Consider the following 27,348-nt stretch of genomic DNA (forward strand, 5'->3'; position numbering starts at 1 on the left):
TTGTTTGTAGCTTCTTTTACCATTTTTGCATGCAGACGTAAATATTTCAAAAACCTGCCACAAAAGGGAGCCACCAAACTTTCTGTGGTATTTTTTTTAAATTTGTACATGAATGCTTTAGTTGAGATTTCTGCATTGCAGGGGGGCTGGACTAGATGACACTTGGGGTCCCTTCCAACTATGATTCTACGATTTGATTTCATTTATAGCTACTCTTCCTGCTCTGCGATCAGGAGGTCCTATTCAAAAACCACCGAGGCTGAAAAAATGGCTTGGGAACCTTTCATGGAGCTATGAAGGAAAATTGCTGGAATGCTCCTTCTTTCAGGGAACTGATAAGAAACAAGGGGAAGGATCTCCTTCCTGCGATTCAGCACCTCAGCTGGGATCTGTACCCTACCCAGAAGTAGGGCCGGATCATCTGCCCAGAGAAGGAGGCTCCCGTAAAAGAAAAGATCAGCTCAGCTCTGTCCATGTCAAAGAATTCCACAAGTCCCTCTTCATAGTCGAGGGTCACACGGATATTCCTAGGGTCTTGCCCCACGGCCAAAGGGGTCTGTTGGGGGGAAGTAAACGCTATGAGTTCGCCCATTATCGCCCCTACAGCCCAGATTCCCTCGCTGGGAATCAGCCTAAAGCTACCCTTTCCTTTCCTCCTGACGGACTCTCGTGCTACCCCCACGGCCCACATCGCCCCGCTGCCTTCGTTGTCCACCTCCACTTCCCACAAATGTCTTCCAGAAGTGAATCGCTCGCGGCCCAACACACAGGGCCCAACATCAAATCTCCCCGGTTTGTCAGGCAGCGTCTGCTCTTCCTCCGCCTTCCTCACAGTTCTTAGGTCCTCGGAGAGAATGAGACGGCAATGTGCCGTGTCTGGATCCAGAGTCACCGTCACTGCAAGAGAAGAAGAAGGGGAGTTTGGATTTGATATCCTGTTTTATCACTACCCTAAGGAGTCTCAAAGCGGCTAACATTCTCCTTTCCCTTCCTCCCCTACAACAAACACTCTGTGAGGTGAGTGGGGCTGAGAGACTTCAGAGAAGTGTGACTGGCCCAAGGTCACCCAGCAGCTGCATGTGGAGGAGCGGGGAAGCGAACCCAGTTCCCCAGATTACGAGTCTACTGCTCTTAACCACTACACCAACACAGATAAAGAAGGAAGAAGAGAAGAAAGGAAGAGGTTGAATGAGTGATGTCACAGAAAGAATCCACTTCTGTTTCTGGAGACATTTTTTAAAAAACTAAAAACTAAACAACCCTCCTTCTTCCAGACTTTTGCCTTAATCTGTTTCAGGAGGCCTTAGCAAAGAGTGGGGAAATCTCTGGCTGATGAAGTCACCGGCTTTGTGACACCTCCAAAATAGACCTGCCCAGTTGTTGAGATCTGTAGGTAAGGAGCCCCATCCTTATATAAATTTCGACACCAGGCCTCTGGGGATGGAAGGCGAAATCAGAATGTCTTTTCCATTTAATGTTTATGTACTACATGGTCTAATTGGATGGAGCTGTTTTTAAACCTCCCTAGAGCTAAATGGTGAAGTCATGTGGATATTGTGGGCTGTTTCGCATGCAGCTCTCCTGGCTCGTCCACACCCCGCTTCTCCCGTGTCTAGAAAACATGGATCCAAGAGGTATTCCGCTTGGCCTGTGGTTTCTAGGCTTGGGTGCAAGCGGTTTTCCATTCACCCTGCCACTTTCCCCGGGAAAAACCTGCTCTTTACCGCTGAGTCAGAACAAACATAAGTCCACGGAAAACCCAATTGACGTTTGCTCCAATTTGGTGGTAAAGAGTGTTTTCCCCACCCAGAGACAGGACAAGCAGAAGTGTGGACAAGCCATAAGCCAAAACATAGCTTAGTGCAAACGGCTATGCATGAAGGTTCCCTAGAGAGGAGACTACTACTACTACTACTACTACTACTACTACTAATAATAATAATAATAATAATAATAAAAATAATTTATTTATACCCTGCCTTTCCGGCTGGGTTTCCCCAGCCACTCTGGGTGGCGCCCAACAGAATGTTAAAAACACAATAAAACATCACACATTAAAAACTTCCCTAAACAGGGCTGCCTTCAGATGTCTTCTAAAAGTCAGATAGTTGTTTATTTCCTTGACATCTGATGGGAGGGTGTTCCACAGGGCAGGCGCCACCACCGAGAAGGCCCTCTGCCTGGTTCCCTGTAACTTCACTTCTTGCAGGGAGGGAACTGCTAGAAGACCCTGAGAGCTGGACCTCAGTGTCTGGGTTGAACAATGGGGGTGGAGACGCTCCTTCAGGTATACTGGGCCAAGGCAGTTTAGGGCTTTAAAGGTCAGCACCAACACTTTGAATTGTGCTCAGAAATGCACTGGGAGCCAATCTAGGTCTTTCAGGACTGGTTTTATATGGTATCCACGGCCACTGCCAGTCACTAGTCTAGCTGCTGCAGACTAAGGCCACTGCCCTCCCTTAGTCCTCCTGTTATGCTGCCTGTTATGGTTTGGCATGTTGTAGAAATCCAGGCTCATCTCCTTCAGACAAACCATGAACCGTAAACCCAATAACATACCTTGGTTACAGTTCACGGCTCATACCCTAGCACCGGCATGGGGGACTTTATTTATTTATTTATTTATTTATAAAATATATTTATTAAGTTTTTTATACACATAAAGCAGAACCAAAGAAAAAAGACAACATACAGAAAAAATAAAATTAACAATAATAAAAAAGAAGTAAAAACTCCAGCTATTAAATTCATACTTGAATAACTTTCTTTCTTGACTTCCTCACGCCTCCCTTTTTTGTGTTCCTCTTTACCCAATCAAATACAGCAAATTCTAACCCTCTTTCAGAAATCATTTCTAATTATTAAAATCACTCTATTATATCTCCAATCTTTCCTCCTTATATTTAAATACCCTTAACATATTATTTACCTTTGACATAATAAAACTTTTGTCACTCACCTTTTTTCTATTACATTTTTGCATGTTTTTTCACACTGTATCGCTAATGCCATATTATTTTCATATCCAACATCCTTTTAGCATTCATAAACTTTGCAGTATTTCTGCAGCGGCATGGGGGACTTTAACTCTTATTCTCCTGATGTTGTCCCTGCCCCACCCCCCTGCGCCACACGTGCAATTTACATGGTTCTCATTAAAGCAAATGGTAACATCTAATTTGGCCCTCTTCCACAGCTAGCCCCCTTGAAACCACCTCAAGCACCACCTCCCATCTCATCTGACCAAGCAAATTACCTTTGTACAGCGCCGGCTCCAGGAATTCCAAGGACTCTGTTATGTGGAGGAAAGAATTATCCATTTATTCAAATACATTTGGCACTGTCACATTACATGTCAATCAAGCACCTGATAAAAGACTCCAATGGACACTGTCGATGCCTCCCTCCCTTTCTCTCACTAACATCAGCTGTGCAACTGAGTGGAGCACCCACAGACATCTGTCTCCCTTGACCTTCCAGAGTTGTTCCCATCCCAGTGAGGTAAAAAAAGGATCCCTGGACGGTTAAGTCCAGTCAAAGGCGACTCTGGGGTTGTGGCACTCATTTCACTTTCAGGCCAAGGGAGCCAGCGTTTGTCCACACACAGCTTTCCAAGTCATGTGGCCAGCAGGACTGAACCGTTTCTAGTGCAATGGAACGCCGTGACAGAAACCAGAGCACATGAAAAGGCTGTTTCCCTTCCCGCCGTAGTGGTACCTATTTATCTACTTGCACTGGTGTGCTTTCGAACTACTGTGCTAGGTTGGCAGGAGCTGGGACAGGGCAATGGGAGCTCACTCTGTCGTGGGGATTCAAACTGCTGACCTTGTTCCCAGTACCTTTAAATGTCTCCACAGCAATTCCTAAAGCAGAACTGTTCTCTGAGTAAACTCCAACCGCCCCTTCCAATCCAGGAGAAAGCTCAATTGCATCCCTTACTTGTTCCTTTTCATATCTGGAAGGGAAGATGGTTAACATTTAAGGGATGGCTAGGGACTACTGCTCCCCGGCCCACCTGCAGTGCTGAAGCCTGACATGTAGTTGAGAGTAGATCTTACTCATAAGTTGATACCTCAGCCTGTCATTTGAACATGGCATTACTTTACAAGAAAATGCTGCTCTAGTTGATTTCATGGTTAAATGGAGGAATGAGATAACATTCCTCCTGGTCGGGTTTGTAGTTAGGTACGAACCCTGTGTGTGATGTATCAATTGCTCAGTTTGTTGGGTGCTGCAAAACATGGGGGTTTCACTTCAAAACAACTGTAACAGATTGGCACCGGTTAGGTAAAGGTAAAGGGACCCCTGACCATTAGTTCCAATTGTGACCGACTCTGGGGTTGCAGTGCTCATCTCGCTTTATTGGCCGAGGGAGCTGACGTACAGCTTCCGGGTCACGTGGCCAGCATGACTAAGCCACTTCTGGTGAACCAGAGCAGTGCACGGAAACGCCGTTTACCTTCCCGCTGGAGTGGTACCTATTTATCTACTTGCACTTTGACGAGCTTTTGAACTGCTAGGTTGGCAGGAGCAGGGACCGAGCAACGAGAGCTCACCCCATCGCGGGGATTCAAACCGCCAACCTTCTGATCGGCAAGTCCTAGGCTCTGTGGTTTAACCCACAGCGCTACCCGCGTCCCCACCGGTTAGGAAGGGATCCCAAATTTTGCAGGGTTTTCGCTAAAAACAACAACCACCCTGCAAAACTTTGGCACAGGTTTGGAGACAATCCCAATTTTGGGGGTTCAGAGTTAATTTTCCTCACAGGGTCTGGAAACCAAACCTTATGAGGAACAGTTGAGGCAATTGGGTACGTTTAGCCTGAAGAAAAGACTGATATTGGAAGGGCTGTCAAAATGGAAGATGGAGCAAACTTGTTTTCTGCTGCTCCAGAGAGTAGGAGCCAAACCAATGGATTCAAATTCAGGAATGAATGAGTTTAGGAATACAGTTGGCTGCAGTGTAAGCTTTTGTGTCGTGTGGAAGGTGTTCTGCCTTTCAGTATCAAGCAATAGGCATCTTCAGAGGGTTGTCAATTGTCCCATTTGTGTTCCTCAGCAACTCTGAGGTAGAAATCTAGCACTTGGCAGCGCTCCACAGAAATGTGTTTGTTTGCTTTTAAAATGGAATCCCACCAGAGATGAAATGCAAAAGATCGTAGGAGAAAGCCACATACCTGTTCAAGTCGGTTCTGATGTCCTGAAACAGAGAAATAGGTCTCAGTTACACAGCCAGCACACACACTGGCCTGATCTTTGTTGTTGTGGAGAGTCCTTTCCCCCCTTCCTTCTATGGAAGAACTAGGGCCTGAGGTGAAGGACAAAATGGAAGCCTGTCCCCATTCCACATTCTGGTGGAGGGTGGCTTAAAAATCTAATAAATACTAAGAAGTAATAATGAGTAATAACATTTGTTTCATGAGGAGATGATGATGATGATGGAGAGAAAGCCCAGCTCTAATCCTTAATGTCCAAATGGCAGTTTATATTTTCCTAAATAGGGCTGGTAGGCAGCCGGCCAACATTTCTCATGTAGGAACTGCTGGGAGATGTCATGGTCTCAAGTCTCACCTGCAGGAATCCACAGACCGGCTGCTGGCACTTCTCCTCCATCTCAACGATCATATCGTTGAGGTGGGAGATCTCCTTGGAGAGCTTGCTGACGTTTTCTTGCTGCCTCTTATTGATCTCTTTCTTCAGATCTTCCATCTGGGTCAGCTTGAGGTGCACCATTCTTTCGAGCAATCTGCACATCCGATGAAACGATGACGTGACTTTCTTTGTCTCGGCTTCTAACTTTGCCTAGGAGGCAAATGTACAAAGAGTGAAACGAGGGGAGGAAAACCAGATGGAAGAGGAGGAACATTTACGGAGAATGCATTATTATTATTAATTATTATTATTATTATTATTATTATTATTATTATTATTATTATTTATTTATTTATTATTTATACCCTGCCCATCTGGCTGAGTTTCCCCAGCCACTCTGGGCAGCTCCCAATCAAGTGTTAAAAACAATACAGGATTAAATATTAAAAACTTCCCTAAACAGGGCTGCCTTCCTATGTCTTTTAAAAATAAGATAGCTGCTTATTTCCTTGACATCTGATGGGAGGGTGTTCCACAGGGTGGGTGCCACTACCAAGAAGGCCCTCTGTCTGGCTCCCTGTAACCTCACTTCTTGCAGGAAGGGAACCGCCAGAAGGCCCTCGGCGCTGGATCTGAGTGTCTGGGGTGGACGATGGAGGTGGAGGCGCTCCTTCAGGTATACAGGACCGAGGCCGTTTAGGGCCTTAAAGGTCACCACCAATACTTTGAATTGTGCTCGGAAATGTACTGGGAGCCAATGCAGATCTCTCAGGACCGGTGTTATGTGGTCCTGGTGGCCATTCCCAGTCACCAGACTAGCTGCTGCATATTAAAAACATGATAAAACATCAGAACTTAAAAAACTTCCCTAAACAGGGCTGCCTTCAGAAGTGCTCACTTTGGATCTGGCTGTGGTTCAGCAACATTTGACCAGCCTTGCTCCCCGCCCCCCCCCCCCGTTTTCTCCATGGGACATTGTGGATTTTTGAGGGGATTTCTGAGACCTTTCACAGCTGCCACAGAAGTTTAGGGTGGGCATGCTGCCTCCCTAAAGCTCTGCATTGCTGACCCCCAGGTGTATAGAAAGAAGATTCCCCCTAAACATTAGGAAGAACTTCCTGACAGTAAGAGCTGTTCGAAAGTGGAATTTGCTGCCAAGGCGTGTGGTGGAGTCTCCTTCTTTGGAGGTCTTTAAGCAGAGGCTTGACAACCATATGTCAGGAGTGCTCTGATGGTGTTTCCTGCTTGGCAGGGGGTTGGACTCGATGGCCCTTGTGGTCTCTTCCAACTCTATGATTCTATACCATAATAACAACAAACCCGTACCAGACATTCTTGGCTTCCCAGCTCTTCGGCCAACACACGGTCCTCAAAATTCTTTCTCATGAGCTCCACAGACTTCCGGTGGCCCTCGATTTCTTCCTAAACAAACAGAAAATGCACAACATCATGTAGCCAAGTGAGCAAGCCCCAAATGTCATTGTTTCCAGGGAGGGACAAGAGATGCCCACTAAACACTATTTTTTTTAAAAAAATATACTTTTCAGATATATACATTTCACTGATCTTACAATCATTTTGACATCTTAAAACTTGACTTCCTTTCCACTTTTTCTGTGGTTCCTTAAATTTGTTTTTAATATCTTCTGCATATCCAAATCAACATAATTTGCTCACTTATTTATCTTCTTTATAAATATACTCTTATGTAGCTGCAGGTTATTACAGTAACCCTGCCAGTGTTTTTATCTGTAAATATTCAATAAACCATTTCCATTCTTTTATATATAAAAAAGTTTATCTTGATTTCTTATTCTTCCGGTAAGTTTTGCCATTTCTGCATATTCCAAAAGTTTCTGTATCCATTCTTCCTTTGCTGGGACTTCTGCTTCATTCCATTTTGGGGCAAGTTGCATTCTTGCTGTTGTAGTCACATACATGAATAATTTTTCTATCCAATTTAGGTAGTTCTATCCCTATAATTCCCAAGAGAAAGGCTTCTGCTATTTTTTAAAAAAACAAACCACCAAATGTTATTTTAAACATCCTTTTCATTTCATTGTATATCATTTCCCAGTAAGCCTTAACCTTACTGCAAGAGCACCACATATGATAAAAGAGTCTTCTTTCTCTTTACATTTACAACACTTAAAATTTGATTTAGTTTTATACATTTTTGCCAGTTTACTCTGTGTTAGATAGCGTCAATATATCATTTTCATATAATTTTCTCTTAAACCATAGCATGCTGTAAATTTTATATCCCCATTCCACAATTGTTCCCATTCTTCCATGTCTATATTATGAACAATATCTATTGCCCATTGTATCATTGAGGATTTTACTTGCTCATCCTTTGTCACCCATTCCAACAATATTTTATATTTTATACATTTTTTATACATTTTATACATTTGAGACAGCACTTTTACATTACGTTCCAATGCCCACTGAACTCCTGAGCCCTTCTCTGCCAAACTGCAATTTCAGGAGTGTAGGGAAAGGGAAATAAACAGATGTAAAGGCAGAGCTATTTGGAAACTGAAGGGTTTAAGTGGCAGAGCTGATTTCTAAAGAAGAGAGACAGACCACATAGGGGGGAAATGTTAAAGGACAGATGGAGAAATTGTGGCTTTTCAGATGTTCAGCTACAGTTTCCATCATCCCTAACCACTGGCCATGCTGGCCTGGGATTGATGGTCTCGGCCCAGTATACCTGAAGGAGCGTCTCCACCCTCATCATTCAGCCCAGACACTGAGGTCCAGCTCTGAGGGCCTACTGGCGGTTCCCTCCCTGCTAGAAGCGAGGTTACAGGAAACCAGGCAGAGGGCCTTCTCGGTGGTGGTGATTGCCCTGTGAAACATCCTTCCATCAGATGTCAAGGAAATAAACAACTATCTGACTTTTAGAAGACATCTGAAGGCAGCCCTGCTTAGGGAAGTTTTTAATGTTTGATCTTTTCTTGTGCTTTTAATTCTGTTGGGAGCCTCCCTGAGTGGCTGGGGAAATCCAGCCAGATGGGTGTGGTATAGGTAATTTATTATTATTATTATTATTATTATTATTATTATTATTATTATTATTATTACTGGAATCCAACAACCTCAAATCCAGTCTCCCTATCCTTGTAATAAAGATTTATTGGCCAACCAGTCATCTGGTCTATTATTATTTGTCTATCATTACTTTTTTCATTTTACTTGTTAAATGTAATAGCTGATTTCATTTACTTGCTTGCTTACTTACAAAATTTATCTACCCCCTTGACTGTAAAAAGACAAAACAAAAACCCACCTCTAGGTACTTTACAACAATAGAAAACTTTTTAAATTGCCAATCAGTGGATAAAAACGGGTATTAAACTATTCAAAAGTTGATTAAAATCAACAGTGGTTAAAAATATTTAATCTTGTCAGCCTCTGTGTGTCTGGATTTTTGTGTTTCTGCATATCTTGTGCAAGCACACAATTGGGTTTTCCGGTCTGGAACCGCAAACAGCAGCCAGGAAGAAATAAACGCTCACAAGCAACTGTTTGGCAGGATGTGTTATATATAACATTCTGTGAACATGAACCAATTAAGTTCTCAACACTGCGAAGCTGCTGAGCCCCTACCCAGCAGAACGAACAAGGTGGCCCCCAAACGCAGCAGAGATTGAAAATGAGGTTGGTGATCAAACAGGACCCAAGAGGCTACAATCTGTTTGGAAAGATTAATTTTAAATACACCAGCAGAAGAGCAGTGAGTGCATTTCAGCCAGTGAAAGACACCAGCCTTATAATGTCAAAGAGAAATCGACAGCACGTTGTACACAGAAACTTGGAGAAAAGAGAGTATAAAGTGGTGATTGCAATAGGCATGATTAAAACTAGCTGCATCTTATCCATTGCTGAATCCTACACTGGACTAGCTAAACACCAACAATACTCTAGTTAAAAGTTTACTACATTATCCCATTAACTACCTGGCCTTTGGGACGCGGGTGGCGTTGTGTGTTAAACCACAGAGCCTAGGACTTTCTGATGAGAAGGTCGGCGGTTCGAATCCCCGCGACGGGGTGAACTCTCATTGTTCGGTCCCTGCTCCTGCCAACCTAGCAGTTCGAAAGCACGTCAAAGTGCAATTAGATAAATAGGTACCGCTTCGGCGGGAAGGTAAGCCGCCTTTCCATGCGCTGCTCTAGTTCGCCAGAAGCGGCTTAGTCATGCTGGCCACATGACCCGGAAGCTGTCTGCGGACAAACGCCGGCTCCCTCGGCCAATAAGGTGAGATGAGTGCTGCAACCCCAGAGTCGGTCACGACTGGACCTAATGGTCAGGGGTCCCTTTACCTTTACCTTAACTGGCCTTTTAGTTTAGGAACATAGTGAAATTCCTAGAAACTTGCTTCTATACGATATACGATATTTTTATTGTCATTGTCCCATACAGAACAGTGAAATTGGAAATCTACATAAAACATTCAAAACCCCCTAAAAACTCTGAAACCCAATTTTAAAATACAATATACTGTAAAGACTCCTTATGCTGTGTTTAGAACCAGAATTGCATTTGCGTAGAAACTGTTTCTCAGGCGGCTAGTCCTGGTCTTAATAACCCTGTACCTTCTTCCAGAAGGCAGAAGCTGAAAGAGATCATTTCCGGGGTGCGTACTATCCTGCGCTATCTCTGCAGCTTTCTTATGGCACCTGACAGCATAGATTTGATCCAAGGTGGGAAGAGTGCACCCAATTATTCTCTCCGCAGACTTTACAACCCTGGACAGCATGGTTTTTTCTGGACAGCATGGTTTTTTCTGTGTTGTTAGATATGTGGTACTAGAGATCATTCTGGCATCCAGAAAAAAATCAAAGAGAAAGTTGGTCCAGGTAGAATTACAAAAAAAGTAAAAAAAAAAAGTGTTTCATGATAAAATTGTGAACCAGGAACAAAATTCTATAACATCTGTTCAAAGCTGTCCGTAGCCTGAAGCTCAGGGTGGTGGTGGTGGGGGGGGGGGACGATGATGACAACGACGACAAATATTTCTGTGTCATGATGAGAAGTAAAATCTCCCAAAAACTACTTACAAAAATTAATGGAAGCTGCACAAAACGTATGCAGAAAGCTCAGCGCAGACACTGAATCCTAAACCTGTGAGAAATTTTTATAGGCAGTAGGAATGGAATCTAAAAGCAAAGTTTCTTCTGCGTGTGTTGCAGAGAAGAGATATACAGCACAAAAGGACATTGGAAAAAATTGCTGGTGTGGAAAAGAGATAAAGCTAAGCGTTTCCTGGGAAGAGGGATGGTTACTCTGGAAATTGTAACTCTGTGAGGAGAGTATTGTATTAGAACTGAAGGCGGCCCTGTTTAGGGAAGTTTTTAATGTCTGACGCTGTATTGTTTTTAATATTCGGTTGGAAGCCGGCCAGAGTGGCTGGGGAAACCCAGCCGGATGGGCGGGGTATAAATAATAAATTATTTTTATCTTTATTTTTATTGAGGTCCCACATCACTACCAGCACCCTTAACCGCAGTTCCACGATTCTTTGGGGGGAAACCATGACTGTTCAAAGTCTTCTGTGTTCAAAGTCTTCAGTGGTACCTCTGGTTACGAACTGAATTCGTTCCGGAGGTAAGTTTTTAAGCTGAAACTGTTCTTATCCTGAGGCGCGCTTTCACTAATGGGGTCTCCTGTGTAATGCTGCGCATGCCCCTCAGGTGTGTGATTTCCATTCGCATCCTGAGGCAAAGTTTGCAGCCAGGAGCAGCCACTTTTGGGTTAGTGGAGCTTGTAACCTGAAGCATTTGTAACCAGAGGTACCACTGTACAGTGGTACCTCGGGTTACAGACGCTTCAGGTTACAGATGCTTCAGGTTACAGACTCTGCTAACCCACAAATAGTACCTCGGGTTAAGAACTTTGCTTCAGGATGAGAACAGAAATCGCGTGGCGGTGGCATGGTGGCAGCGGGAGGCCCCCATTAGCTAAAGTGGTACTTCAGGTTAAGAACAGTTTCTGGTTAAGAACAGACCTCCGGAACGAATTAAGTTTTTAACCCGAGGTACCACTGTACTGCTTTATTCATTTTGACTGATTTGTTGCATTTAAACCACCTTTTCCTCCACGTTACTTACGGTGTAGCACATGGTTCTTTACCAAAGGCGTCATGGACTTTGAAGACGCCCGAACTCAGGGCAAAAAGGAGAAACGGGCTAAGAGGAAGGAATGCTTGCCAGGATCAACTCCTGCCCAGAAACCTATGTCCCCACTGTGGACGTACGGATCCAGAATTGGCCTCCACAGTCACTTACGGACTCACTTGGCTACATCCATGGGCTTAGATCTACCAAAATTATTGAAAAGCATAGAAAGTACTCAATTAACAGAGGTTCTGTTCAAATCCCACTGAAGCCTCTCCTCCTCCCCACCTGTAATGTCCTTTCTTTGGGGGCATCCCCCCAAAAGCTGGACAACTACATGTTTTTCTTCCCTGCCCTTCTGTCACGGTGAATACCATTACCTTGTAGTCTGGGGCAGCTTCCTCTGCAGGGACCACGTTGTGTCCTCTGTGCTCCTTGGCTCTGTCGCAGACCAAGCAGATGAGGCATTCGTCGTCTTTGCAGAAGAGCTTCAGGGGCTCACAGTGCTTCTCGCACATTTCCATCTCCTCCATCTCCTCCTCTTCCAAGCCTGTCTCCAAGTGACAACAGCAGCAGCAGCAGCAGCAATTCTTAACTCAAGCTCCTTTTGATGCAATAAAGGCCTGGCATTTCCCTTTGTGCAACGGACACCGGATGGCGGAGGAATCTGAGAGCAGCAGGAAGCAACAAAAAAACCAAGTGTTTTGGTTTCGCTTTCAGGTTTCTTGACCAAGAATTATATAACTAGCAGGGTGTGTGTTTTTGTGCGCGCAGACACTTAGGGAATTTCTCTTTTAGGTAAACAGGGAAAATCCTGCTTACAATCAGATGCAGTGAGAGATGCTGTTTGATTTTGGGTAGCAAATCTGTTATTTAATTTCTCTTTTAGGTAAACGGGGAAAATCCTGCTTACAATCAGATGCAATGAGAGGTGCTGTTTGATTTTGGGTAGCAAATCTGTTATTTAATTTTGTTTTCATTGTATTTTGTACTCCCTGGGAAAGCATTTGTGGTGGTTTTTTTTTCTGCTTTAGGTGTCAAAACAACTTGGTTAATACAAAAGGTTGTATTAAGCTATCTGTCAGCATAATTTTCAGTATGTTTTTCTCATTGATGTTCTGTAATGTGTTTTTAATGTCACACACTTCCCTGGGAACTTTTGATAAAAGGAGGCATATACAGTGGTACCTCGGGTTAAGAACTTAATTTGTTCTGGAGGTCCGTTCTTAACCTGAAACTGTTCTTTTTTTTTAAAAAAAAATATTTATTAAAATTTTAAAGGTTACAAAAAGAAAAAGTAAAAACACCATATTGAACAAAAACAAAACAACACATCACAATAAGGAAGAAAAAAAACAAAAACAAAAACACAGCTAATCTTCCCATAACTTATCTTTCATTTGCTTGTTTCCTTGACCTCCTCACACCTCCCTTTTTTGTATTCTAGTTCGGTTAACTATTTCAGCAAATCCTTTCCATCTTTTCCAATTTTTGTTCTGTAATTTATCTTAATATAATGTAACTTTACTTTCCCTCCTTTCACCAATTAACAGTCTATTTTTTCCTGAAACTGTTCTTAACCTGAAGCACCACTTTAGCTAATGGGGCCTCCGGCTGCCGCCACGCGATTTCCGTTCTCATCCTGAGGTAAAGTTCTTAACCCGAGGTACTATTTCTGAGTTAGTGGAGTCTGTAACCTGAAGTGTATGTAACCTGAGGTACCACTGTAAATTGAAATCATCATCATCATCATCATAAACAGCGAGATGAAGGGTTCCTGTAACTTTCCTCCTGCTCCTCATAGAAAGAGAACAAGCGAATTTTTCTGAATGCAGAAAGAGCCCAAGGCCTTTCCTTTTCCACTTCAGGCACTTCATGAAAGAAAAGCGGATTTCCTTCACAAAGAAACATGAACCCACTCAGATGCAATTGGTTCTTAGGAGCTGAGTTACTACTTTGTTATACGCAGAGATATAGTTTATTTCAGATTTCTTTTGTGCACAACTTGGTCAAATTCAACGTTTGCACCAGCATCCTGTAGTGTCTGCCAGCCTAAAGTAAACAAGTTATTTACTGGCTCCTCTTCCTCCCTATTCATTTTAAAGCCACGGTTTGGAGGAATTTCCCTTGTGAAACCAATGAAACCATGTCTGAGGATGAAAGATACATTTTAGCCGTGACAGGATGAAACACAATGTTCTGGAGCAGAACCAGCACTAAACCAAACAATGGCTTGCCCAAATGCTCAAGCGTGCAGCCTCCTAGATAGGAGGAGGAGGAGGAGATCTTGGGCATTTTGCTCCCTCTTCAGTCATGCTGAGAATTAAGCCTCCTCCGCACTCTGCACGCGCCCCCAAGACAGGTAGTCAGGTGGGCCATGTGCCAGAATGGCAGTGATGAGAAAACAGGGCACAGAGTTTCTACTGGCTGGTGAGGGAGAAGAGACTTGGAACTGGGGTTTTGAGGGAACGGTTTACGTTCTTAAGGAAATGCACCTTGCAGGGGTGACTCCTCCCCCTTGTGAGCCTGCCTTCATTTGGGGCATTTCATTATGGAACTACAGTACAGTGGTACCTCGGGTTACAGACGCTTCAGGTTACAGACTCCGCTAACCCAGAAATAGTACCTCGGGTTAAGAACTTTACCTCAGGATGGGAACAGAAATCGCACGGCGGCAGCGGGAGGCCCCATTAGCTAAAGTGGTACCTTAGGTTAAGAACAGTTTCAGGTTAAGAACGGACCTCCAGAACGAATTAAGTTCTTAAACTGAGGTACCACTGTACAAAAGAAAACAGCAGTTCCCTGAGATTCTTATTTGCAGTTCTTTGCACTTTGAGAAATGTGGTACTTTATACATTTAATTAGCATCCTAATTTCTTCTTCTTCTTCTTCTTCTTCTTTGGCGATCACTTGTAGCCGAGTAAGATTGTCTTCCATAAACACGGTTTTAACAATGAGTCCGTAAGTGGCTGTGGAGGCCAATTCTGGATCCACACCTGGTGGATTAAAAAAGCTCAAGAGATCCAGCACTTAGCATCCTAATTCACGGTGGCTGGCCCTGTTGTTGTTGTTGTTTAGTCATTTAGTCATGTCCGACTCTTTGTGACTCCATGGAACAGAGCATGCCAGGCACTCCTGTCTTCCACTGCCTCCCGCAGCTTGGTCACACTCATGCTGGTAGCTTCGAGAACACTGTCCAGCCATCTCGTCCTCTGTCGTCCCCTTCTCCTTGTGCCCTCCATCTTTCCCAACATCAGGGTCTTTTCCAGGGAGTCTTCTCTTCTCATGAGGTGGCCAAAGTATTGGAGTCTGAGCTTCAGGATCTGTCCTTCCAGTGAGCACTCAGGGCTGATTTCCTTCAGAATGGAGAGACTGGATCTTCTTGCAGTCCATGGGACTCTCAAGAGTCTCCTCCAACACCCTGTACACATGCCTTATATTCTGTCAGCCTTCTTGCCAAGAGATTGTACTTGCCTTCCCAGCCTCCAAACAACTGAAAATTAGAAGCAAAACTATTGCGGGAAGCAGCTTCCAGTCCCCTCCCCCCCATAAGCATAACCAGAGAGTGAAAAAAGCCTAAGATTGTCAGAAGTGTTTGCCAAGCCGATTTTTATTTATGTTATGCTACAGGACTTGGCACTGTAAACAACATGCCAATGATACGGAGGAGAAAACAGCACAAATAGAAGATGTTTGCAAATTAAGGTCCATCTCAAAGATGGAGGTACCTATGATTTTACAGATGGAAATGTCTCCACATTCCCTGTGCTATGGAAAAAGCTATGGGAGAAAATTTATTGTATACTTAAAGGATAACTGTAAAACTTAAAAGACACGAGCAGGACTGATCTAACTCCTACAATGTAGATAAGACGTAAAAAGTTAAAATATGCGATTGGATTTGATAAGGGATACCAGCTGAAGAAGGAGGGAAGTTGCAAGCTTGGCAGAGCAAAAATGTTTATATGTTGATTAATGTATTGTAAGAATGATAGTGTAAAGAAAATAATAAAAATTTATTGGGGGGGGGGAGGAAAAAGCTAACATCACCTAAGTGGTTTTTATCTCTATGCCTTATCATCTTGTCAATGCTCACAAAGGGCTCCTGTCTAACTTGCCATCAGAACAAAAATGGCCTCCAGAAAGCTTAGCACATTACCTGACCCCAAAGAGATATTATCAAAAAGCTTCACCCACACTTCTGGTTTCCAGTTGCAGTTCAATTCCTAGAAGGGAATGGGGGAACTCAATGTCGCTGGACTCCTACAAAGCCTGATTTGCAATACAAGGGCTGATGGGAATCAAGATTCCCCATCTTAGGTTGAGGCAGATGTACCTCCCCTCTCCAGAAGCAGGACCACGTTTTCCCGCTTTGACTCCTGAATGGCAAGACTCAATCGATGGAGCTGCAGTAACTGAAGGGCACGAGTTGAAGCCAAGCAGCTCTGCACCTGATCTGTGGGCGACTACTACAAATCCCATACAAGCCGCCGTATGGTAGAAAAGTGGAATCATTAATAAACAGAAGTCCACCATAGCTGAACTTTCCCCCCTTTGGTGTGTCTTCTAAAGGCCCTGCCAAAAATATATAGCTGGGGGAAGAAAAGGTTTTAAATAACAGCCAGGACTGAAGCTGTAGGGCAGGATTGGGGAGGTTCTGACCCTCCAGTTGTTGGGACTACAACTCCCATAATCCCTCACCATCTGCCATGCTAATTGGGGCTGAGGGAAGCTGGAGCCCAGCACCCTCTGGAGGGCCACTGGTTCCCCATGCCCAGTGTAGGGAGTCTCTGATCCCTGTTTCGCTTATGTTTTTACATTGATTCTGTTTTCTCTCATCGCCGATGGAAGTTAAGTTCTAGGACTGGGAGACACCATTACTGTTGGGAAGCTGCTAAGACCATAAGCTCCTTGCCTGGGTGTAGAGAAAGCGCTAGAATGTCACCTCCTTTCAGGAAGGTGAAAGTTATTGTAGCTGAGATGCGGGAAGATTCGCCCTTAGAACTCAGCACTTCAACCTGACCCCTCTCCACACCCGGAAAAAGGGGAGGATCTTCTCCCCAGAGAACGAGGCCAGCTGGAAAGCGAAGATCAGGTCGTCCGAATCGACGTCGAAGAACTCCACACGACCCTCTTCGTAGTTGAGGGACACTCGGATCTTCCTGAGCTTGTTACGCCTCAGGATCAAGGGGGTTGGCTTTGGGGATGTGAAAGCCAGAATTTGGCACGGGGAGGTTAAGTCGTGGCTGTTGTGGAACGACTTCCCCACAGCCCAGAACCCCTCGTCGGGGCTTATGCGGACCTGCCCCTTCCTCCTCACGGACTCTCTCGCAACCCCCACGGCCCACCGCCCCAAATTTTCCTCCACCTCCACCTCCCACCAGTGCCTCCCCGAAGCAAATCTCTCGCGGCCCAGCACGCTCATCATGATGTCGAATCTCTCGGGGTTGTCGGGCACGGATTGGTATCGACTTCCTCTTCTCACGCTCTTCAGGTCCTCGGAAAGGATGAGGAAGGGGTTTGCGGTGTCCGGATCCAGAGTGAAATTCACTGCAGAGGGGAAGGTAGATGATGACAGATAGATAGATAGATAGATAGATAGATAGATAGATAGATAGATAGATAGATAGATGATAGATAGATAGATGATAGATAGATAGATGATAGATAGATAGATAGATGATAGATAGATAGATAGATAGATAGATAGATAGATAGATAGATGATGATGATAGATAGATAGATAGATAGATAGATATAGATAGATAGATAGATAGATAGATAGATAGATAGATAGATAGATATAGAATAGAGATAGATAGATAATAGAGATAGATAGATGATGATAGATAGATAGATAGATAGATATAGACAGATAGATAGATAGATAGATAGATAGATGATAGATAGATGATAGATAGATAGATAGATAGATAGATAGATAGATAGATAGATAGATAGATGATAGATAGATAGACAGATGATAGATGATAGATAGATAGATAGATAGATAGATAGATAGATAGATAGATAGATAGATGATAGAAAGAAGAGCAGGGTGTGGATAGATAGATAGATGATAGATAGATGATGATGATGATGATAGATAGATAGATAGATAGATAGATAGATAGATAGATGATAGATAGATAGATAGATAGATAGATAGATAGATAGATAGATAGATGATAGATAGAAGAGCAGGGTGTATTAAATCCTTGGAAAGACTAGTCTCAGAGGCTAGATCGGATCTGGGGGAAGCTTTTTCAGCTTCCAAGGGCCACATTTCATCCTGGGCAACTTTCCAGAGGCCAGTGATGGGCGGGGTCAAATGGGAAAGTGGGCGGGTCAGCAGATGCAACTCTGACCTCCACACTAGGTGACATTCCAGCCATGCAAAAACCAAAGGCCTCCACACACACATCTTCATCTAGGCATGCAAAGAGGCATTGCTGCAGTTGACGGACACCTTCTAGCCAGACAAACACACTCAGGGAAGGCCAGTGATAGGTGTTTGCCTAGGGAGAGTCTGGAGGGGGCCAGATAAGAGAGGCCTTGAGGCCTGCTTTGGCCACTGGGGCCTGTTGTCCTCCCCACCCCCACTTCTCATATTGTCTCCTTTCTCCGGAGCAGACTTTGACAACCTGGTGCCCTCCAAGGAGATTTGTAGGACTTCCGCCAGTCTTTACAGTCATGCTGGCTGGGGCATCTGAAAGCTCTGGAGGATATCATTCTCCAACCTGATGCCTTCCATGTTTTGGACTACAACTCCCATCATGCCCTAGCATTGATAATGCTGGCTGGGGCTGGTGGGAGTTGGAGTCTGACAGCGCCTGGAGGGCCCCAGCCCTGACCTGACACAACTCAATTAAATACTTCAGTGTGGGGCTGCTGCTGAGCCTCCATCCCCCATCAAAAGTTTCCCACTTTTTTATTTTATTTTTAGTTCTTTTCATATAGTTACCTTTGTACAAGTCTTGATTCAGAGACTCTGTTGCGCAAAGGAAAGAGAGACAAATTAAATCAGACACCATCATACACAGAGTGGTCTATCATTTAATGTTTCATGAGGGAGTGAAACCTCTCACACTAAACTGATCAAGTTCAAATTTCAATTACAACTGCATTTAGTTAATTGTTGTTGTTTTTTAATTCTCAGATGTGGTTTCCATGATCAGAGAGGGCAACCTTTTAACCCTGGTTGTTTCTACACTAGATCTTTTTTCTGTTTCTTAAATTACTATCCTTTGTTCACTCAGTCTTTAAGGAGAATCTGTCATTGTTGCTAAATTGTTGCATTCCCGTGTTTTATTTGCTGTACACCCAATTTTTCATTGGATTTTTATGATCATTTTTATGATAAAAGAGTCTGGACAGACAGAACACTTTTGAGGCTTTCAAAGACTAGTATGACTTTAATTAAAAGATTCCTGTTCTCCTTGTTTTATTGTTTCTGGTTCAGGGTGTTTGTAGGATTAGTGATTAAATGCCCCTGAATTTTTCTTCTCTGTAGGGGTCTTAAGACTTTTCCTTCTCTCTCCCTCTCACCCATTCTCAATGAAATAGTGCTACAGTGGTGCCCCGCAAGACGAACGCCTCGCAAGACGGAAAACCCGCTAGACGAAAGGGTTTTCCGTTTTGGAGGCGCTTCGCAAGACGAATTTCCCTATGGGCTTGCTTCGCAAGACGACAGCCCATAGGGAAATCTCCGGGACAGTGGGGAAGCGCAGCTCGTCTTCCCCGCTGTCCTCGGACCTCCTCCGAAGCCTGGCGGCGGGGCGGGGACACCTCCTCCCGCCGCCGGGCTTCGGAAGGATGCCCCGATGCCGGGCGGCGAGGCGGGAACGCCTCCCCCCGCCGCCCGGCATCGGAACGATGTCCCGAAGCCGAGCGGCGGGGCGGGAAAGTCTCCCCCCGCCGCCCGGCTTCGGGGCATCGTCCCGATGCCGGGCGGCGGGGCGAGAAAGCCTCCCCCCGCCGCCTGGCATCGGAACGATGTCCTGAAGCCGGGCGGCGGGCCGCGAAGCCTGGGCGCGCTGGCAACTCTCCGCAAGGAGCGCTCCCGCTGCTTGCGGAGAGGTCCGCGAAGCCTGTCCTGGACCTCTTCTGAAGGCAGGCGGGGGGCAAAAGTCTTTGTCCCCCCTGCTTGCCTTCCCAGGGGCTTTTAAATCGCCCGGACAGCGGAGAAGTCCTCCGCTGTCCCGGGCGATTTTAAAATGCCGCCCGCCAGAAGAGGTCGGGGAAAGGCGGTTTCCATAGGAACGCATTAATTGATTTTCAATGCATTCCTATGGAAAACCGTGCATCGCAAGACGAAAAACTCGCAAGACGAAGAGACTTGCGGAACGAATTAATTTCGTCTTGCGAGGCACCACTGTATTTCTCTATCAAAACAGAAACAGAAAAAATAGTGCATGGAATCTGGATCTCTAAAACAACTACTTGATGAGTAACAGAAGCCAGCTAATAAACAATTAATCTCTGATCTCCCAGCCACACTAATCAGTAGGCAACAAAAAAATAAGCACAACTTGCAAAGAGAAAACTTCTAATTCATGTTGCAAGGAACCTTTGTTGAACAGGAGTTATTTTTGTATAAGCTTTATAGAACAGGTCATGAAGAACAAATTATAATTTCACTTTTGGAAAAGGAGAACCACAGCCCACGTTCTAGTGTGGAAGCAACCTCTGTCTCAAGCACCGTCTCCCATCAAAATTTCCCTTCCCGTACATTCCCAGAAAACTACCTTTGTTTACTGCTTCCTCCAGAGATTCTGCCATGTGAAGAAAAGGATGACAAATTTACTCAGACCACCATATACTGTAGATAGCAATGTGTAAATTCATGCGAGAAAGAGAGAAAAAAAGAACTGAAAACCACACAAGAGTCTCACTTACACAAAATTAAGTATAGCGTTGAAGGAGTCCTGTGGCACCTTGCAGACTAACCCATTTATTCATTCTGGTCGAAGCTTTCACGGACTGAAGAACCACAAAACTGTACGCCATAATAAATATATATTTTGATCTTTAAGTTGCCACAGGCTCTTTCTTGCCCCGCCAGGTGCCTCTCAAGAGAGCAATGGCATCAAGCTACATTCCTTCTCCTCAGAAACAGATATGGATGGTGGGAGATGAGATTCTTCCACCCTGATGCCCACAGATTATTTGTGAGGAAAGCAACCAGCTTGCCTTTAATGCAAGCTCCTCAAAAGATCCACCAAAGTGGAATGGAATGGAAGGGGACAATATTTATTGGGACGCCAGTTCAGACATCTGGAGGAGCCACAGGAGGAGAACCACTTCCATTTCATTGAGGGCCTCTCTTCCCTCACATCTAGCCCAGAGCTGGGAGCCTCTCAAAGGTCTATACCCAGCCTCCTTCCCTCATATCCCATGACTACCACCAGTACCTTTATATTTCTCCATAGCTTCTTCCAGAGCGGAATTCGTCTGAGAGTAAATCCTGAACTTCTCTTCCAGTCCTGGAGAAAGGTCCACCAGCTGTCTCACTTGCCCTTTCTCATATCTGCAGGGGAAGCAGGTAAAACAGAGAAGTCTGCCATGGCCCCTGCCCAGGCAAACTCCTCTGAGGAGAGCTATCCTGAGGAGACAGATCCATTCCCTGGTTTGCCCCATATGGTGCTCCTCTGAAACCTAAGGAGACATCTTCTCCAACAGACACGTCCCACAAAATGGTTCACAGATTCCTGAGAGCCCCGTGGAGATATCTCTGTTGCTGGAAATCCCAGGGTGCAGAACAGAGTCAGGGAGCCCTTTTTCAGGTTGGTAAAGCACAAGACTCTTATTAATTTCAGGCAAAAGATTCCTGCATTGCAGGGGGTTGGACTAGATGACCCTCGGGGTCCCTTCCAACTCTACAATTCGATGATTCTATGACTCAAGGAGTGAGAAAGTGTCACTTACCTGCTCAAAACCTTTTTGATGTCCTGACAGCATGGGAAGAAGGGGACAAAGAGTTCTGTTCAGCTGCACAAACACAACACAGGCTGGATTGCTTGTTATTCTGCTGGGAATTAATGCCACTCCCCACGTTTGTGTCAACTTTATTTCCAATCTTATGATTCAAGAAGAGTTCCCCTTTCTTGTAAAGGGAGTTGGGAACGGTCTTTTTATCTTGGTTTGTAAAAAGCAGGAATTAATTCTCCCTGGGATTATTTGTCATGTGAACAGTCTTCTCTTGAGTATCATGCTTGGGCTGTGTGTGCAAATTCTGCCAGCTGGAAGCAGAAGGGGTTGTGTGCAGAGCACTGAACGACTGGGTGTTTGCGATATCATGAAGCGCTGTGCCCCAAATCTCCCCACTTCAGTTTTCCCCCCCACCTTAAAACATTTTTGAAAGTTCTCTACGATTGTTTAAAAGCAGAACCCTATAAATGGTGCTATAAACGACCACTATAAATGTTATGTACTGAAGTTCTCACCCTGGGCCAGCAGGGGGATACTGTAGATAGTTATGCAAATGAGGGATTGAAAGTGACGTTCAGTGATTGGATAGTTTGTAGGCAAATGAAGGATTGAAAGTGACGTTCAGTAATTGGCTAGTTACAGAAAATGGTTACTGTTGCATTCTAGTGGAGCTCTATATAAGCAGGCTGTTTGAGCTCCTCAGTCAGTTCTGTTCCAGCTTACAAATAAAGAGCTGCTTTGGAAGAATCACTGTGTCGTCTGATATGTTCGCCCACAACTTAACAATAAAGATACAATTTAACGGAGGGGGGGGGGCAATCATCAAGGAAATCATATATGGGTAACTGAAGTGAGTATACGTGTCATTTGAAGAGCAAAGGTAGACATGATCTGGGCTTATGGAACGGGGGCAAAATGAAAAGATGTTTCTATTGTGTACCTCTGGAGGCAAACTCAGCCTCACCTGTGGAAATTCGTTTTCCGGCTGCTGGCAGTTCCTCTCCACTTCAGTGATCAGGTTACTGAGGTGGGAAATCTCTTCTGTGAGTCTGGTGAGGTTTTCCTTCTGGATCACTTCCACCTCTTTCTTCAGGCCTTCGAGCTTGGCCAGCCTGAGGAGCTCCATTTCTTCCAGGAAGTTGTACATTCGCTCAAAGGCAGACACGACCCTCTGCTTCTCCATTTCTAATTCCGTCTGGCGGGGAGGGAAACACAGAAATTGTCAGTGATGGGCCGTAAACACGGAGGGCTGGTTCCTACATGCAGGTGTATAACTCCTGAAGAGAAGAAGGCGAGGAAAGCCCTGTTGGGTCAGCCAAGTGGTACAGCTTCCTGTTTACCTCAGCGGCTATGGGAAGACCGCAAAGAGGGCCTGGGGGCACCAACCCTCTCACCGCCTGTGATTCCCAAGTGACGTAGGAGAAACATCTCAAGGCCTTCCACATGTGCTCCGTCAGGAAAATTTTGACCAGGGGTCAGCAACCTTTTTTCAGCCGTGGGCTGGTCCACCGTCCCTCAGACCATGTGGTGGGCCGAACTATATTTTGGGGGACAAATGAACGAATTCCTATACCCCACAAATAACCCAGAGATGCATTTTAAATAAAAGGACACATTCTACTCCTGTAAAATCATGCTGATTCTTGGATTGTCCGTGGGCCAGATTGAGAAGGTGATTGGGCTGTATCCCGCCCCCGGGCCTTAGGTTGCCTACCCCCTGATTTTGAGCATGGCAGGGCAGGGTGGAATTCCAGACAAAGATGTGCTCTCCCAAGCCTACATCCCCAGCATTTTTGTACTCCTGTCTTAGTGATGTCTACGTTGACTGGGTCATGTCTACAGAATGGAAGATGGCAGCATCTCCAAGGATGTGCTCTATGGGGAGCAGGCTTCTGGCACCAGGCCCATTGGCAGACCAACTCTGCGTTACAAAGATGCCCGCAAATGTGCCAATGGCTCGTAGTCAACACTTGACTCTTCAGCTAGAGGCCAGCCTGGAAACACCAGGCTGAGATGTCTTTGGGGGGAGGATGAGGAGTCTTGTAGGCAACACCCATCCCCAAAGACTACAATCTGTCCTTGTCCTCCATATGGAGATTATACACACACAAACACACACACACACACACACACACACACACACACACACACACACTACATCTGCCATAATCCCTGACCCCTGACCACGCAGGCTGGGGCTGATGGGAGTTGTAGTCCAAAACAACTGCTCTAGCTTGGGGAAGGTTGTACCTTAAGAATAAGCACTTACCAGACATTCTTTGCTTCTCAGTTCTTCAGCTAGTTTCCGATCCGCAAGAATTTCTCTCTCTTTTTCCAAACACTTCAGCTCAGCCTTTTCCTCGAGAAGCAGAAAGAAAAGAAAAGAAAGAATGTTTATATGGAGAATTACTGATGCCACTGATTAATTTCCTTTGAAAGCCATGTTTGATACGACTGCAGGACTAGCAACCTGTCCTCCATATTTCGCCTTGGATAAATCAGGGACCTCTTTCGCGATGTGGGCCTTTCATGTCTTCTCTGCTCAAATGGGTATTTAAGAAGGTATGGTCCGCATTTTATTTGCAAGTTGCACGTTTTGTGCCACACTTAATTGGAGACCCAGGCACAATGTGCAGTTATGTATTTATTACAAAAAACCTGGGTGTACGCTGAACCTTCTCTCATTTCAATGTTCACAAATGAGTATTAGAAATCACCCCAGAATTGGCCCTACTAAACATCTTCCAAGACAATAATGCCCATTTACACCACAAAGAACTCGTAACCCACCTACCTTCAGCAGCCAGAAGCACCATTAACCAGGAGAGACCTGTCAGGAGTAAGCATGGACCAATGGTACCAAATAGTATGGGAAACAGCCTTACTAGAAAAACTAACCAATAAACTGAAACTGGCACGGGGACAAACAGAAGAAGATGCCTTCACCCCAGTATTGCTCCCCTTTATCACACACACAGCCCAGCAAGACAATGACAAAAATCCACCAACATCATACAAATCAATATGGCTAATCTGATCCAAAACACCCACCCACCTCACTCACACATGAAAACAAAGATCACCACAGCCAACCACAAACAAACAACCACACCCTAGGCCAACCCCAACCTCTCTCACCACCAAAGGAACACAAGTGAATAGCAGAGAACCAGCACAAGCGACACTGACATGAAACCCCACATATATTAAGTATAACAGAAACTTCACCACCCGAACCCACCCCCACCCATCTTTCCCCCCCTCCCGCCCTCTTCCTCCTAATGTCTCAACAAATGAAACTGATCTGTAAAAAATGTTACTTGGAAAAAAGAGAGAGGGAGAGAGAGAGAGAGAGAGAGAGAGAGAGAGAGAGAGAGAGAGAGAGATTGCACATACTTTTGTAAACCAAGAAAATCTTTAATAAAAGTGCATTAGAAACAACAACAACAACAACAACAACAACAACAACAACAAATGAGTAAACGAGAGAGGAGAAAATATGGGGGGGGGAATAAGCAAAAAAAAAGAGGGGTGTTTCTTTTCAGGGGTGGACACCTGAAGATTTCTGTCTTTTTTCTTTTGAAGAACTATACTCTATGAGAGAGCAGCTTCAACCAAAGTTTGTGAATGGAAGGAAAACGGGACGGGCTCTTAGATTATAACCACAAACTGAGCCCAGTGAAGCAATACAAATTCTTCCAGGAAAAAGGAGAATAAAGCTGTAGTCTTGTATTCATTTATCTGGGAGTGATCCCCATTGAAACCAGTGGGACTTACCTCTGAGTAGATCTGTGTACGACTGTGCTGTAAACAGAAGTGTGGTGTACTGAATGTACGTTTCCGAACACAATTCAAAGTGTTGGTGCTGACCTTCATAGCCCTAAACGACCTTGACCCAGTATATCTGAAGGAGAGTCTCCACCCCCATCGTTCTGACTGAACACTGAGGTCCAGCTCCGAGGGCCTTTTGGCAGTTCCCTCCCTGCGAGAAGCCAAGTTACAGGGAACCAGGCAGAGGGCCTTCTCGGTAGTGGCACCCGCCCTGTGGAACGCCCTCCCACCAGATGTCAAAGAGAACAACAACTACCAGACTTTTAGAAGACATCTGAAGGCAGCCCTGTTTAGGGAAGCTTTTAATGTTTGATGCATTACTGTATTTTAATATTTTGTTGTAAGCCGCCCAGAGTGGCTGGAGAAGCCCAGCCAAATGGGCAGGGTATAAATAATAAATTATCATCATCATCATCATCATCAAGCTGATGATGAATATAGCAGTGTTGACAAACACTGTAAGAGCCCTGCTGGAGCACAGCCAAGACCCAGCATTGACAGCATACACGTTAAAGCACTGTGATACCTCTTTAAACAGGCATGGCTTTCCTCCCAGAGAACTCTGGGAGATGTAGTTTGTTAAGGGGTGCTGTGAGTTGTCAGGAGAACCCCCTGTTCCCAGAACTACAATTCCCAGCACCCCCTATGAAGAGGTATGGACTGCTAAGCCACTCTGAACCACTGCAGTTTCTTCAACTTATTAGAGGAAAAATGGGGTGCCAAGGTGATAAAATAAATATAAACTCTGAGAAGTATATGTTTAGCCTAGAGAAGAGATGGTGACGAGGCAATGGGGAGGCCTCCTTCTGATATCCGAAGCCCTTCAACGTAGATGACGGAGCAAACTCGCTTCCTCTCCTGCCACAGCAGCCACCCTGACACCCTCCAGATGTATTGCACCTCTCATCATCCCTGACTGGCTGGAACTGCTGGGAGATGTAGTCCCAAACCCCTGGTGTGCATCAGTTCAGGGAAAGCTGCTCCAGAGGGCAGGAACTGCATGCCCACCTATCAGGGATGTTGTAGGCGTGGATTTCCTGCAGCAGCAGGAGCAGCCGCGGGCTGGAATGGATGACCTCTGAGGTCCCCTACCACTTTATGATCCCGGTGGTTTCCCGCACAGATCCACCCCAAGAAAAACAAAGTCACTGCCCCATAATGCCCCATAGCAGGGATTTCTTACCTGCTGGGTCACCTCTTCTATGGGAATCACGCGGTGGTCCCGGTGCTCCTTGGATTTGTCGCACACCACGCAGATGGGGGCTTGATCCTCCTTGCAGAAGAGCTTCAGGGGCTCCCGGTGCTTGTGGCACAAACCCCCCTCCTTGGCGTCTGCCCCGCTCCCTTCTTCCTCCAGCTTCCGGAGTATTTCTGTCATGCTGGCCAGCTGCCAGTTGGGCCGGGGGCTTTCTCTCGGGACCGCTTCCCTACACTGGGGGCAAGAGACGCTTTTGCCCCCCTCCTCGCAGCACTGGGCCAGGCAGCCCTGGCAGAAATTGTGCCCGCAGTCGAGGATCACCGGGTCCTTGAAGAACTCCAGGCAGATGGAGCAGGTCGCTTCCAAGCACAGCGCCTGGATGGGACCCCCCGGCTGGTCCATGGCTACCTCGCCCGGGAATAAGGACAGCTCTCGCTTCTGATCGCAATTGCAATGACTTGGCAGTCCGTTTCCCGGAATCTCCTCCGGGACTGGCTGAGCGAGGAGCGGCAATGGACGGAGGGGTGTGCCTGAGCCGGATGTTTTTGCTGCTGTCAGATGGGTGGCCTGAGCTAAGAGGGAGGGGTAGATCTCTTTCCTCCAGAAACAGCCATGATCTTTTCTTAGGATCGTTTAAACTAGGAGCGGCTCCCGGGAATATTTCCTGCCACCC

General features: G+C 45.3%; 2 protein-coding genes across 2 annotated transcripts in view; one reads left to right on the forward strand and one right to left on the reverse strand.

The window, feature by feature from the left end:
* LOC309335191 (zinc finger protein RFP-like) lies at positions 1-27,325 on the reverse strand. The gene is made up of 15 exons (XM_081850065.1): positions 26,661-27,325; positions 23,916-24,005; positions 22,611-22,841; positions 21,644-21,666; positions 21,130-21,245; positions 20,464-20,490; positions 18,681-18,707; positions 16,725-17,266; positions 12,097-12,306; positions 6,918-7,013; positions 5,571-5,801; positions 5,177-5,199; positions 3,840-3,955; positions 3,257-3,292; positions 1-897 (listed from the first exon to the last, which is right to left on the reverse strand). Exons 1-15 carry the CDS (start codon positions 27,075-27,077, stop codon positions 371-373), a joined length of 2,712 nt encoding a protein of 903 aa, XP_081706191.1. The 5' UTR covers positions 27,078-27,325; the 3' UTR covers positions 1-370.
* Positions 1-27,348, forward strand: part of LOC309337240 (vespryn-like) — a 411,113-nt gene that overhangs the window by 135,325 nt on the left and 248,440 nt on the right. The gene's annotated exons all lie outside the window — the stretch shown is intronic.

Source organism: Podarcis erhardii (assembly GCF_964252035.2).
Source record: "Podarcis erhardii genome assembly, chromosome: 2".
NCBI lineage: Eukaryota > Metazoa > Chordata > Lepidosauria > Squamata > Lacertidae > Podarcis > Podarcis erhardii.

Excerpts from the sequence above, each read along its gene's own strand:
- LOC309335191 (XM_081850065.1), bottom strand. The coding sequence starts at position 27,077 with ATGGACCAGCCGGGGGGTCCCATCCAGGCGCTGTGCTTGGAAGCGACC. Across the intron at positions 18,708-20,463 it reads GGAGGAAGCAGTAAACAAAG|AGTCTCTGAATCAAGACTTG; the intron begins GTAGTTTTCTGG and ends TTTGCGCAACAG. Across the intron at positions 7,014-12,096 it reads AAGCTGCCCCAGACTACAAG|GAAGAAATCGAGGGCCACCG; the intron begins GTAATGGTATTC and ends CTGTTTGTTTAG.